The 15,692-nt window shown below is 38.3% G+C and overlaps 1 protein-coding gene across 1 annotated transcript in view; it reads right to left on the reverse strand.

Moving 5' to 3' along the window:
• TAF4B (TATA-box binding protein associated factor 4b) overlaps nt 1-15,692 on the reverse strand; it is a 105,667-nt gene that overhangs the window by 24,762 nt on the left and 65,213 nt on the right. Inside the window, exon 13 of the mRNA NM_001205844.1 lies at nt 11,051-11,107. Within this exon, the coding sequence (NP_001192773.1) occupies nt 11,051-11,107 (57 nt within the window). The remainder of the gene's footprint in view (nt 1-11,050; nt 11,108-15,692) is intronic.

The following is a 15,692-nucleotide window of genomic DNA, read 5'->3' on the forward strand; positions in this document are numbered from 1 at the left end:
GCATGAAACACTGCATCATTTCACCAAGGCAAGTGTCAAACGGTATTCTTTTTTTAAAAAGAAAACAAAGTAAAGAAGTCAAAATAAAATATCACTACACAGATCCTTGGGCTTTTCCAGAAGAGAAATAATGTTCAATTCCTACCAAAAATCTTGTTACTGTGGAGAAAAAGGGAGAAAGAACTAGGTAGTGATTGCTAGATAAATATTCAAACAAGATCAGACTCCAAAATAGTCAACTGAAGTAACCTACTGGGGAACCATAAATATATCCTGAGAGTATTCTTCTAAAAGAGCACTAACCAAATTTTTAACACTGAAAAAAAAAAAAAAAAAAGACCAGATAAAAGCAGGAAACAGTTTGGGATGAAGTAGGCCATCTCAGAGAGATAACTTCAAATTACTTTATAATATCAAAGGAAAGACAAAGAACAAGCCAGTAAGCTATAGGTAACTGAGTCTAACAAAGCTGAAGAAAATGAACTAGGAACCACTTCCCTTTTACTCCACAAATCACAGGGCAGAAATCCGTCCTGTAAACTATGTATTTACGTATATATAAACTGTTAGAAGGAGAAGGCAATGGCACCCCAATCCAGTACTCTTGCCTGGAAAATCCCAGGGACGGGGGAGCCTGGTGGGCTGCCGTCCATGGGGTTGCACAGAGTCGGACACGACTGAAGTGACTTAGAAGCAGCAGCAGCAGCAAACTGTTAGAAAACTATTTTCGGGAGTTGTAAACTATCTTTTGTTGAGGCTGGTCTTACAGTTTTAGAGTCTGATGCTGTCACAATACAGAACTTCAGGGTGACAAAATACAATTTTAGCTAATCTACCTGCAGCACAAATCAAACAACAAGCTATATTTTAAAGTCTTTCCCTGTAGAGAAATGGTATCTGCAAGACAGTCACATCAAACAGTTTTAAAATTGACCTCTGTCATCAGATTCCTCTCCCTATAAAGTAAAATATTTTCTCTCTGCAAATTATACTTTGGTTTTCAGAAATCTCACACACAATGCTGTAGAAAATTTTGCAAAACTCTTAACAAAAATAGAAACTGACCATAGTTTGGTGGGTCCTGTATTTACAATAAACTCTTAAACTCAATATATCGTGGCCAGCACAATACACTGTGGATGAAGACATGTAAACTTTCTGTGTGATAAAAGCAGTCACTGAATTAGAGGTTTCCTAGTGGAAACAAGATTGCAAGCGACATGATTATTTACACAGAAAATTTCAAGGTAGTTATAAAAAACAAAATTAAAGAACTTCCCAGGACTAATAATGAGTTTAAGCAAGGCTACAAGATGCAAGTCAATACACATAATAATCACATTTCTAAATACCATTAAGGTAAAGTCAGAAACTTAAATTTTTAAAAATGCTGCTTAAAATAGCTTTCCCCCGAATGAAATAAGTATATATCTAATACATACAGATACTTGTATGCTATAAACCACAAGATGCAGATGAAAGAAATAAAAACAGATAAATGGAGAGATACACTGTGTTCATGGACTGTAAGATTCAACAATCCGTGGACTGTAAGAAACAGTAAAGGTTCAATTCTCTCCAAACTGACCTTCAAACAACGTAATTCCAATAAAATTTTTTTTTGTAGATATGTATAAATTGATAGTAAAATTTATATGGAAAGTGAAATCAGAATCTAAATCAATTTGGGGGGGGGAAGGAATAAAATTGGAAGAATTACACCATGCAATTTTAAGAATTACTTATATAAGGCTATAGTAACCAAAATAATGTGGTTTTGACAAAGGAATGGGCACAGATTAATGAGACAGGATAGGGAATCGAGAAACAGATTCATGTAAACATGGCCAGTTTATTTTTGACCAAGGTGAAAAACAACTCAATTGAGAGAGCAGTTATTTCAACAAATTGAGCAACTGAACATTCACAGGCAAAAAAAAAAAAAATGAACCTTGAACCTCACACATTATACAAAAATTAACCTCAAAATGTAAGATCTAAATTTTTAACAAAAAGTGTAAGGAAAAGCTTTCATGACTTATGGCCCAGCAAAGAATTCTCAGCCACTGACAGCCAGAGCAGGTCTATTTTTTTTTTGACATCAGATCAGATCAGATCAGTCGCTCAGTCATGTCCGACTCTTTGCGACCCCATGAATCGCAGCACGCCAGGCCTCCCTGTCCATCACCAACTCCCGGAGTTCACTCAGACTCACGTCCATCGAGTCAGTGATACCATCCAGCCATCTCATCCTCTGTCGTCCCCTTCTCTTGCCCCCAATCCCTCCCAGCATCAGAGTCTTTTCCAATGAGTCAACTCTTCGCATGAGGTGGCCAAAGTACTGGAGTTTCAGCTTTAGCATCAGTCCTTCCAAAGAAATCCCAGGGCTGATCTCCTTTAGAAGGGACTGGTTGGATCTCCCTGCAGTCCAAGGGACTCTCAAGAGTCTTCTCCAACACCACAGTTCAAAAGCATCAATTCTTTGGCGCTCAGCCTTCTTCACAGTCCAACTCTCACATCCATACATGACCACAGGAAAAACCATAGCCTTGACTAGATGAACCTTTGTTGGCAAAGTAATGTCTCTGCTTTTGAATATGCTATCTAGGTTGGTCATAACTTTCCTTCCAAGGAGTAAGCGTGTTTTAATTTCATGGCTGCAGTCACCATCTGCAGTGATTTTGGAGCCCAAAAAAAATAAAGTCTGACACTGTTTCCACTGTTTCCCCATCTATTTCCCATGAAGTGGTGGGACCGGATGCCATGATCTTCGTTTTCTGAATGTTGAGCTTTAAGCCCACTTTTTCAGTCTCCACTTTCACTTTCATCAAGAGGCTTTTTAGTTCCTCTTCACTTTCTGCCATAAGGGTGGTGTCATCTGCATATCTGAGGTGACTGATATTTCTCCTGGCAATCTTGATTCCAGCTTGTGTTTCTTCCAGTCCAGCGTTTCTCATGATGTACTCTGCATATAGGCTAAATAAAGAGGGTGACAATATACAGCCTTGACGTACTCCTTTTCCTATTTGGAACCAGTCTGTTGTTCCATGTCCAGTTCTAACTATTGCTTCCTGACCTGCATACAGATTTCTCAAGAGGCAGATCAGGTGGTCTGGTATTCCCATCTCTTTCAGAATTTTCCACAGTTTATTGTGATCCACACAGTCAAAGGCTTTGGCATTTGACATGTTTGACTTCAAAAAAATTAAAAATTTTTGCTCTGTAAAAGACAGTTAATAGAAAGAAAGGACACACTATTTTTCTCTTCAATTTATATGCTTTTTCTTTTTTTGCCTTATTGTACTAGCAATATAATGTTTCCATTAGGAAACAAATCTTGTACTAGCAATATAATGTTTCCATTAGGAAACAAATCTTTAGAAGCAAGCATTCAGACTTTTGATCATTAAGAATGGTATTAGTGGGAGAGTTTTAACAGAGGTCCTATATCAGACTGAGAAAGTCTCTACTATTTCTAGATTGCTTAGAGTTTTATTAATAATGCATGGTGAAATCTGCAAACATAGATCTGCCTCCGGTGAAATGGTCACATGGTTTTTCTTTCTTGGACAATTATTACGTTCAGTTCAGTTCAGTCCCTCAGTCAAGTCTGACTCTGCGACCCCATGAACCGCAGCACGCCAGGCCTCCCTGTCCATCACCAACTCCCAGAGTCCACCCAAACCCGTGTCCATCGAATCGGTGATGCCATCCAACCATCTCATCCTCTGTCGTCCCCTTCTCTTCCTGCCCTCAAATTTCCCAGTATCAGGGTCTTTTCAAATGAATCAGCTCTTCTCATCAGGTGGCCAAAGTACTGGAGTTTCAGCTTCAACATCAGTCCTTCCAATGAACACCCAGGACTCATCTCTTTTAGGATGGACTGGTTGGACCTCCTTGCAGTCCAAGGGACTCTCAAGAGTCTTCTCCAACACCACAGTTCAAAAGCATCAATTCTTCTGTGCTCAGCTTTCTTTATAGTCCAACTCTCACATCCATACATGACCACTGGAAAAACCACAGCCTTGACTAGATGGACCTTTGTTGGCAAAGGAATGTCTCTGCTTTTTAATATTTTATCTAGGTTGGTCATAACTGTCCTTCCAAGGAGTAAGTGTCTTAATTTCATGGCTGCAATCACCATCTGCAGTGATTTTGGAGCCCAGAAATAATAAAGTCTGACACTGTTTCCACTGTTTCCCCATCTATTTCCCATGAAGTGATGGGACTGGATGCCATTTCTGAATGTTGAGCTTTAAGCCCACTTTTTCAGTCTCCACTTTCACTTTCATCAAGAGGCTTTTTAGTTCCTCTTCACTTTCTGCCATAAGGGTGGTGTCATCTGCATATCTGAGGTGATTGATATTTCTCCAAGCAATCTTGATTCCAGCTTGTGCTTCTTCCAGCCCAGCGTTTCTCATGATGTACTCTGCATATAAGTTAAATAAGCAAGGTGACAATATACAGCCTTGACGTACTCCTTTTCCTATTTGAAACCAGTCTGTTGTTCCATGTCCAGTTCTAATTGTTGCTTCCTGACCTGCATACAGGTTTCTCAAAAGGCAGGTGAGATAGTCTGGTATTCCCATCTCTTTCAGAATTTTCCACAGTTTATTGTGATCCACACAGTCAAAGCCTTTGGCATACTAATTTTTGAATACTGAACCAGATTTGCCTTGCTGGGATAACTGCTTCTTGGTCAAGATACATTATTTTTAGGTATCACTAGATTTGTTTTGCTAATATTTTCGTGAAGATGTTTACACTTATGTTCATGAGGCATATTGATCTATACTGTTGGCTGGTATGCAGATTAGGTCAGGGTCACATATGACAAGTGTGTAGCTCGAGTGGGAACAAGAAATAAACAGAAGAATATGGGGTTGCTTTCCTGAGCTCCTCCCTTTCTACCTCCTCTTCCCGGTAATTCCTGGTTCCTTGGGGCTCACTCCTCTTTTTGTCTCTCTGGCTATAAGGCTGGGGCTTTAGTTACTCTTCTTGGCCATGTAGTTCTGTGACTGTGTCCATGTCTAGGATCAAGCAGCAAGTATGAAAACAGAAACCAAAAGCTTACTAGGCAGAATCAGAGGAGCTATCTTGCTAGTTATTAGCCTTTATAATTCAACCTCAGCTTTCAGGAAAATAGTATATTCCACATAATCTCAACTGGACACTTTCCCCCTTACACTCAAACACAGTTCTTTATATACTGTTGAAAAGAAATATAATATACTATATTGATATAAGATTAAGAACTTTTTCCCCAGTTCTTACTCTTATATTCTTTTTTTATTCTCAACCTCTGGAAGGAAACCACTCCCCCAACACACACATACAAAATTGGTATGTTAGTTAGTTTTTGGAAACAGACATATCCATGGTCAATCTCAGGCTTATATTTAAAAGCCTGATGGCATCTTTCTTAAAGGTCTCCATAGCTAATGTTTTTAAGCTACTGGTTTTCCCTCTAATACCTCACCTTTCCCTAAATTATGACAGCTTTATAATACAAGCAGAGTATGTATTGTCACATTCATTTTAAATACAAGAAAATGGGTAAGTTTAAAGAGGTCAAGTGACTTTCCCACAGTGAAATCGAGACAATGGTAGACTGAATCTAGCATCCAAGACCCCTGACTCCTACCTCAATGCTCCCTCCGCTATAATACATACATTTTCCCACAAAAGGAAAACATGTCTCTCAAGACACACAGATCCCATATTCAAAATTAAAGATGCATACTCCCTTCTGAAGAAGCTCTAAATAAAAAATAAAATGTCATCTTTTTCACGTACACCAATCCAGAGATACAACCAAAAAGGTCTCTTGTGAAAATATCCATTAAAAAACCTACTGTAGCTTTCCTGTGTCCAAAAGAACCAAGTGAATGGTAACTGGATGGGGCCTGAACTGTGCCAATTCTCAGAGTCCCCAAATCATAGTATTTAATTTAACCTTCTATGACTATGCAGTCAATGGGAAAAGAAAAGTGATAGATTTTAAAGGCCACCTTCTTTCTCCTCCTGGACCAAGGATTATAAGTGTAGTCTCCAGAGCAGCAGCAGCAATTGCAAAATCAGTGGAAATTGGTCAGAAATGTGAATTCTCAGGCCTCACCCAGGCCTGCTGTATCATAGGTGCCTGGGACCCAGCAATCTGTGTTTTAACAAGTCCTCCAGATAATTCTTATGTATACCTGAGTTTGAGAACCACTTAGACTACCAATGCTTTGAAACACGGCAATTCTGTTTCTCTGCTATGTATACAAGTTCTTTATAACTTGTCATTTTAAGAACACCTTCTCCATACTACATTAATTTGATTGCTAGAATGTACTTTTAATGACAAATTTCATTTTGCCCTGTTCAGTGTTCCATGAATTTTGACTCCTGTAGAACTAGCATAAAGTTTAAACACAATTTGCTATAATTTAACAGTTAGCTTTCACCATCACATTTCATTGACTCCATATCTTTTAAAATTTCATTATAAAAAAGTCCCTTACCCTTCTTGTACCTAAATAATATATTTTCTAACCAGTAATGAGTCTTATGAGTCAGTATTCTATTTATTGCACAATAATGTTTTATGGAGAATTGTATTTCTTATAGTTCTTCTATCTTATACAATCAAAAACCCCAAGTACTTCAGGGTACTGTTATGCATTTTAATCATTTAATACTTATTTTTGTAGTTTCCAGAGGTAGCACTGTGAGACTAATGTGCCAGTAGCTACATGTCTTGCATTCCTTTTTCTTTCTTCTATTGTCTGATAACAAATGAAAATGGGAATGCTAGGAATTGTTATACAGAAAATGAATTCTTTGTCTCACTCTGCACAGATGTACTGAACTCACATTCCCACAGGAGAAAGAAGATATTTAAAAGGAAATAAGGGTCACAATATATATAACAAATGTTTAAGGAGTCAGGCTGTTTGAACTCCAAGGTCAGATGGCTTGCTCCATAGAATTCTGGATGATGTGGTAAGAAAGGAAAACACTGAAGGCTAGATGGTAATCTAGGACACACAGCACACATTTCAGACAAGTCTGCAGATGCACTGAACAAAAATGCCCCTGCTTGTTTGAAGTCACAATCTGGCAATTAGTAATCTATTTAAAACCTTTCACAAACGGACAGTGAAATGGAAGAATGTCAGTACTTACATTTTTGTAAAAGTATCTAAGGGAATAAAAAAGCCATCACAATTTAAAAGTGACCATATTTAAAATATAAACTTGCAATAAAAAGAGAGGACACGTATAATGATGTTTTTCTAGGAAAAAATAGAAAACAGGAAAAAGATGGCCCCGAAGTTGCAATTAGAATTCAAGAGGGAAGGGATATAGGGATATATGTATTTTTATGGCTGATTTGCATTGTTGTATGGCAGACACCCACACAACACTGTAAAGCAATTATCCTCCAATAAAAATAAATTTAAAGAAAGTTTGATATCCACAGCCATTTTAGCCAGACAACAAGGTTTTCAAATAGACAGATAACCTGTCAGGTCAATAAGAATAGAATGTAGCAGGAGCTACTTCACTGGATTGAGATTAAGCTGAAGGCAAACCCAAAGGCAGCCTACTTTATTTTTATTTGGCTGCACTGGATCTTAGTTGGGGCATATGAGATCTAGTTTCCCCAACCAGGGATCGATCCCAGGCCCCCGGCAATGGGAGCGCAGGGTCTTAGCTACTGGACCACCAGGGAAGTACCCAGTTTACTCTTTTTTAATGTGCTGAATGAGAATGACAAAATTGGAAGAAGTCAACAGGAAGGATGAAAAGAAATTAGACACCTTTATAAAAACCTGCTCAATTGAACACAGTTTGTCGAGAAGGAATGCATAGATTCTAAAACTGTATTAGAGACAAGAAAACCAAGGGGAGAAATGACCAAGATCAAAACTCTAGCCCTTAACATCTAAAAGCAATCATGAAGTATAAGCCTATGTACAAAGGGGACTCAAGCTGTGCTTTAATATTTATATGACAGACATCATTGCTGAAACATTTCTCAGGATCAATAAAGCCTACAGCTTCTTTAAATAGTTTTTTGGAGTTGTATATTTGTAAGATACGGTCATTAATCTATTTCCTGTGCCCAGCTTGGTAGGTAGGTAATTACCTGGAAAAGGAGACCAAAGCAGTTTTAATTGGGAAACTGGAAGGCATCTGTACTAATTTTCGTGACTGGACAGTGAAAACTTCCTAAACAGCCAAATACTAAAACATTACAAAACCAAAGCTTTATAGTTTATACCAGTGTGATAACAATTAACACATTCCAAATGATAACCTTACAAATGACGATATAACAATTCAACTCTGTAAGGCAGGGTCTGGCATTGAACCTGGACTGGCATCTCGTTTTAGGATTTATTAGCACAATATTTTCAAAATAAAAAATACAGATGTGAAGCACGCTTCATATTTTTTTTATAATTGAAAGGAATTTAATAAACTAAATTTCTGTATTTTGTAGCTTTTCCATATTTACCTTCAAATTTATTAAATAAATATTTGAAGTGGTAAACTTCAAAAAAAAAAAAAAGACAGGGTCAATGATTATTGCAACCAAACAAAATACGGTGTTTTGCTATATTTAAAATGGATAAACAGTAAGGACCTAGTGAAGAGCATATGGAACTCTGTTATGTGGCAGCCTGGATGCAAGAGGAGTTGGGGGAAGATGGATACATGTTTTTGTATAGCTGAGTCCCTTTGCTGTCCACTGAAACTATCACAACATTGTTAACTGGCTATATCACCAATACAAAATAAAAGTTTTTTCTTAAAAAAATATGGTATATTTGATTCTAAACTAGAGGCCCTAAGAATATTAGTTATCAAGAGTTCTAGGGGGCAAAGGGATGACAAAAATGACAATATTTTACTTTTATTAAACATTTGCAACAAATACAGGGTGGCCCTGTTCTTGGAACCGGGCCAATGTATCTGATTCTTTTTTTAATCAAAGAGGATTTAAAATAGCAAGCAACCAGAAAACCTTCCAAATATTTTGGAAAGAAAATATACAGTCTTTTAAATCTTGCTAGGAAAAAGAAATAAATGGAGCCGCGAAAAGAGTGGGGAGAAAAAAGAACAGGTTTGCCACCACCTGCTCTCATGGAGAAGTTTTTTTCTCCTTCATATTTGCTTTTAGACTTTTTTTGAAAAATCCTATCCAACTATTCATCCCTCAGGGAATTTAAAACACACACACACACACACACACACACACACACAATTAAAAGAAAAACCAACCAACCAACCAAAACCACTCCATATAAATTTGAAGGAAAACTGAATCTACTCATCCAGAGGTTTGAAGGTTTATAAAGGAAGAACAGACAGGATAAGGCCTTTAATGATAAAAGGGTAAGATTTCTGATACATATTTTCCAAAAGTGGCTGGAATTGGAAGCAAGATAACCATCTAATCCGTCCTTAATGAAAACAAAGAGGACCACACATGATTCAAAGCAACCACAGAGTGTCCATCGCCACAGAATCCACCATCAAGCCAGGCTTGCTGAAAGAGTATAGGTATAGTTCTTGTGGTTCCTTTTTTCAGGTGATATTTTTAGGTAAATTTTCCACTGGAAAGAAATGAGTACCAGAAATCTTTTTGTTGTTGAAATACAATGATTCTGGTTTCAAATCAATTTTAACGTTCTCCTTTCATAGTTCTCTTCACCCCAATCCAGAAACTCCTCCATCCAGAGTTCACGTTTTCTTCCTTTTCTGTTTTAGTGAACACACACCACATTGATTGTAAGGATCTTACTAGATTTCCATTTGTTTTGCCTCAGCTCCTACATTAATCCAAACAATAAGGGCCCTTAAAACATTCATAAATAACCTGCTGCTGCTGGCACCTAGGAGCTGAGTGCAGCAATGTTAAGCAACAACAAATTTCATAGTTCAAGAGGCACAGTTAAGGAAAAAGGTTGCTCAGGAAATCACTCTTATTTAGCACAAAGATCCTTAAAAATTGCATGAAATCAGTCAAGTAACTATAGAAACCAATTTCTTCAGCTCCATATCACACGTCTCACACCTCAATTGTCTTTATTATCGTCTGCTGTCAGATCCTTAATCAGAAATGTGAACAGGCTTGATGATTTATTCAGCAGGGAAAAGAAATCTGTAGGTCAAGTGAAAAATTTCACACACACACACCCCCACACCCACACCCACACCCACCCACCCACCCACCCACCCATCCATCCACACACACCCGATCTTCAACCTTAGGTACTTTCATTTCCTTCTGTTCTCAGCAGCTCTGGGGGCAACTCCAGTGAGATCCAATATTAAGGCTCAATTAAAATAAGCTCCAATTAGTGGAGCTTTTTTCTCTGGGGCTAGAAAAGTCAGGAAATGGATATTGGGAAATGTAAAAAGTCAGCTACTGAGAGGAGGCTGCAGACATAAATGAACTTATTTGTTGATTTCTACAGTTGCTATGCAGAGGCCTCTGGGAGTAAAAGCTTAACCAGTCTAAGCTATAAACTAAAACCCCTGCAGCTAAACATGAACTGTGAGAAACAAGGGCTCCATTCCAGAACAGAAAACTGCTGGGCCCAGAAAATTAAAAGCCAGAGGCGTTTTCCATTTAAAACTAAATCCCAGTACCACCTCCCAGCCAAAGAATTATAAGCAGTATCAGATTTACAAAACGAACAATTACCCTGGAAAAATGTAGCCTATTGTACAGTCCCAGATGCTAAATCTCAGAAGTTTCTTTTTTTCTTTTTTTTTTAATCCCACATTATATTCCTCCAACTGGGCTGCTGGAGTTTACAAAGAGCCATTTCTAGACAGGCCTAAGCCTTGAAAATAAATTTTAAAAAGAGAGCACATAACTCATTGACCTCATTTGAAGCACTGCCCTTGCCTTCAGCAGTTCCTGTCCTTCCCCAAGGCTTCGGCAAATGGTATGCAACAGCAAAATAAACCCTGACCTAATTGCCAGGAGAAAGCTGCCAACCTTCCCTCCAACACAAAGACAAGCATGGTAACTTGAAAGTCCTACCTCTTTGGCTTTCTGCTTTAATCTCAGCTGTTCTGGATCTTCTTTATTGGAACGACTCTATCAAAGGAAAAGAAAATTTTAATAGAAATTACTAGCATCTAAACACCATAGTTGCCGTTAAATATTTACTAAATGACAATTTTCTCTTGTGATTGAAAACCTTAGCTCTGGGGGAAAATGCCTCAATCCAGTCCCGTGCTCCCCCTACCTCCTCCCACCTCATCATCTGGGCTGGCTGCTGCGGTTCTAGCCTGGAGGAAGTTTATACAGAAAATGATGCTAACAATGTCGGTCAGGTCCAGTTGAGGCATGACGTTGTTCTTGTTGGAACACTAAAAACTGAAAAATGGATGGTACAGAGGAAGGCAAGCAAAGGAGGATAACTGTTAGCTTAAATGAATGAAAACAATCAACACTGGCTAATCCTCAGGTGAAGCCATTTTGGTAAAACATATGGTATTTCAAAGACTATTACAATCAAGAAACTGATGGACTTTGAACTGAATTTCTCTCTCTTCAAAAGTGTAATTTTTAAGAATTAAGGAAGAAATACACCACAGTGTTTTCACTAGAATATGTTATCTTCTTTGGATTCTCTATTGCACTTAGTTGAATGCTCTGCCCAAGTAAAAGTTCAAAAACTGTTTATTGAATGTTTCTTTCCATGCTAATTCAGTTCAACATTCCAAAAATGAATAATTTTAGAAGACTGCTATAAGAAGAGAGCTACCTTCTACATGTAATGCTATGTTGGATCAAAAGGTAAGGAAGGAATTTTATTTTTGACACCTTGGACATTTGTCTGCTGAAAAAGACACTATGGACAGGTGTATCCTTTTTCTCATTCTAACAAAATTACCTAATTCCTTATAAATCTGAATATTTATTCTAAAAAGTGAAACATTAGCTAACTAAAGATAGGCTAACAAAATAAAAGCTAAATGTATTTTCCTAATTTAATAGAATTTTGTTAAAGGAAAATACTAGAAACTGTTTAGATTTGAGTGCCTTCTAATTTTAAACACCTTAATAAGGTGTTAAACACCTTAATAAGATTCTATTCAAAGTAATTTTTTCTTCACTTTGTGTCCAATCTAATAGAACAACTTCACTCCAACTGAAACTAAGAAAACTCCTTTATTATTATATCTACGTTAGGAGAGAATGAGTATGTGTATGTATGTATTCACACAAAAACATGTGTATATGTGTGCATGTACATGTTTGTGTATATAACACTTTGTCTCAGTATAAAACGGGCACATTTTGTTATCAAGTTTTTGTGAGTCAACCAACATTTACTGACTACCCACAGTATGTATCCTACTTGACTTGCCACTGTTCTAGGCCTTGGAGATACAGAAATGAGATGACAAGACAAAGTCCCTGCCTAAGAAGATAAAAATAATAAAATTCACAGAAATTAAACACAGCTGTGAAACACAAAATATTTACGATGGGGAAAAATAAAAAATGACTGAGAATGGTAAGTGCTATAAAGAAAACAGGATCATGTGATAGAAGCGGGGAGTACTTCTACAGCTAGAATGGGACAGAATCCATCGCTAAGGAGTGAAAACTGAGTGGAGATCTGAATGACAAGCAGGAGGCAGCCACACAAAGATCTGAGGGAAAACACCCCAAGCAGAAAGCAGAAGTCACTGCAGAAGCCAAAAAATGGGAATCTGGTTGGCACACTTGAGGAAAACAGGAGGCTGCTGCGGCTGGATACCAGGGGCCGCCTTGCAGGCCACGGTAAGGAGTTGGGGTTTGATTCTTGTTATAAGAAAAAGCCACTGGAGGATTTGAAGCACGGGTGTGAGATGCCACCGACAAGACACTTTTGAAAGGCCCCTGGAGGCCGTGTACAGGGTGCACTGAAGGGACCCAAGACTGGAGGCACAGGAACACAGAGCAATTAGGAGACTGTTCTAAGACAACTGTTGTGAATACAAGACTGGACAGAGATGAGGATGACTTGAGCCGGCATCAGAGCAGAGAAGGTTACAGTAAATAATTAGATTGAAACATATGTTGGGGGCAGAGCCAACCACATTTACAGAAGGACTGGACACAGGGTGTGAAGTAAAGAGAGGAGTCAGGGATGACGCCTAGGACTGCGGTCTAAGTAACTGGAAGGATGATAGTTCCAACTTTCCGAGAAGGTCAAAACTGCGCTAGATCTGGGGAAGGGAACTCAGCGATCACTTTTGGATGCCTCATCAGTAGTCTAGGATACAAACCTAGAGAGCAATGAAAGCTCACTGTGACTGGAGCTGAATGAGCGAAGAAGGGAAAATCACGAGGCAAGGTCAGAGAGGGAGGTGGGTGCCACTTAAAATTTGGTAAGAAGTTTGGATTTTAATTTAAGTGCAAGGGGAAGCCACTGAAGGAATTTTATGCAACAGAGACACACACATGATTTGTTATGAAAACATTATCCTGACAACAGTATGAAAAATGGATTGTAGAAAGAAAAGGATGTTAGTTAGAAGATATAGATGTTCAAGGGCAAGATGACTTAGAGTGGTGACAACAGTGATGAAGACAGGGTGATGGATACATTTTGGGAACTGAATAGGAAGTGACTGGATGCAGGACAAGAAGAGAGGAAAGGAGTTAACAATGACGTCCTAGGTTTCTTGGCTTGAACATCTGGGTGAGTAACAATGTCATTTACTGGGTAAGAAAACCTGCAAGACTACAAGGTGAAAAGAAGGGAAAGTGAGAGCAAATATAATATACTACATCCAACAAGAACTAAACAAGTATTTAATAGTTTATAACCTTGTTTACAGCACAGTAATTGGAAATAAAATCCCAATAAACCACCTCGTTACAGAGGCTGCATGCTTGCTTATAACACTCACAGGCTCAGGAAAGAGCATCTGCCTGTCCCAGCTGCCTTTCCCAGTGCAAGAGGGGTCAAAAATGGGGACTGAGACTGTGGGCAGTGAGAAGCTGCTCAGTCACACAGCTCTGGTGCACCCTGACACATGAAGGTGTAGACCAGAGGCCAAGAAAGAAGGGAGATGAAGGGCTGTGGAGGCTCGCCAAGGCATGGGCCAGCAAGCATGGCAGCCAATTGCATGTGCCATGAAATGAGGGTAGGGATAACAGTGGTAACAGACAGAAGAGTCAGTCAACATGGCTGCTTGAAAGATTAGTTACATTGATCAAATAAGTAAATAGCAAATATAAGTAAATATATCAAGGATAATGAGAGCCAAGTTTCTGACTACAGAGTAAATATTTATAAACATGGAAAGGTTAAGGGTAAGAAGAATCCTAAGATATAAAATAGTGTCAAAGGTATTAATATAAAAAATTATAGTTTTATAATATAAATTTATGGTTTTATAACATACACACACAGAAAAATACTTATTGATCTGTGTGTTTATATGCATATGTGCACATATATACATACCATACATATACTTCCTACCTCTGTCTATTTGACAGGGTCTACATGTAATAATACCCTCTGAGCAAGGGGCACACGGTAGGCTCTAATCTTGTTTCTGGGCATTATCTTCAACTGAAAAAATATAGGCTTCCTGGGAGAAATGACTGATTCTATGGCTGGGGAAGATGAATGAAAGCTGGGCCTGGAGTATCTTGTGCCTGAAAGTAAGGACATGTTCAGTGAATGATGTTAATCAGACAAAAGAACAGAGGTGCCAGCTGGAAGGGTCTCCCACTCAAGAGATCTGAGCATCAGAATAAATCATGACAATAACAGGTTACAACCTGTTGAATCAAACAGAAATCTGAGAGGCCATACTGATAAAAATGAGTGAATGAATGAGAGAAAGAAAAGCTCTTCCATAGAAGACAGTACCAACAAATGTGGAAGACGTGACAAGAATAAAGAATCACCATTTGGCAGCCATCGTAGATGTAGCTGATTCATAGATATCATCTATAGATGCTAATGTTGCTAAGTGGAGTTTGATAACATATGGGATTATTGGTATAATCCTATAATACCTTTCTACAAAAAACTAATTGATTACAAAGGGGAAAAGGGCAAATTTAAAATAGAGAGAACTGATCAAGGTTGCCTTTTGAAAGAATCAGCTGAGAAGAACACAGCATCATTTCTATGTATGTATAACCACCAAGAATGCATGACCTAAATCAAATCGCGAGGAAACACAAGATGAACTCTGGTTCAGAGTCACCTATAGAAGGAAAGGCCTGTACTCTTGAAACCTGTCAAAGACATGAAAGGAAAAGGGTGAGGCGATCTGAAAGAAGGAGTCTGAAAAGAGATGACAACTGGACAGACACACATAGCTGAACGGGAAAATGGACCTTGAAGGAAAAAGATTTGAGGCAGCCGGTGAAAGCTGGCTGGGGTCTAAGGATTTAGATGGTCGTGTCATATCAGTCACATCCTGACTTGGAAGGTTATACAGAAGACTGTCCCTGATTTTCCAAACACATGCTACAATGTTCAGGAGTGATGATGAGATGTCATGTCTAAAGCTTGCTTTCAAAGGTTCAGAGAAAGACTAGAGAAAACAGTACGAGAAACCTCTGAATTGAAAGAGAACAGAAGAAAAGAATAATGATGATGGGAGTGTGTACCTGTTTCCAGAAACAGTGGAGATGGAGCAAGTACACTAAAATCTTA

This window comes from Bos taurus, chromosome 24 (genome assembly GCF_002263795.3).
Source record: "Bos taurus isolate L1 Dominette 01449 registration number 42190680 breed Hereford chromosome 24, ARS-UCD2.0, whole genome shotgun sequence".
Classification (NCBI taxonomy): domain Eukaryota; kingdom Metazoa; phylum Chordata; class Mammalia; order Artiodactyla; family Bovidae; genus Bos; species Bos taurus.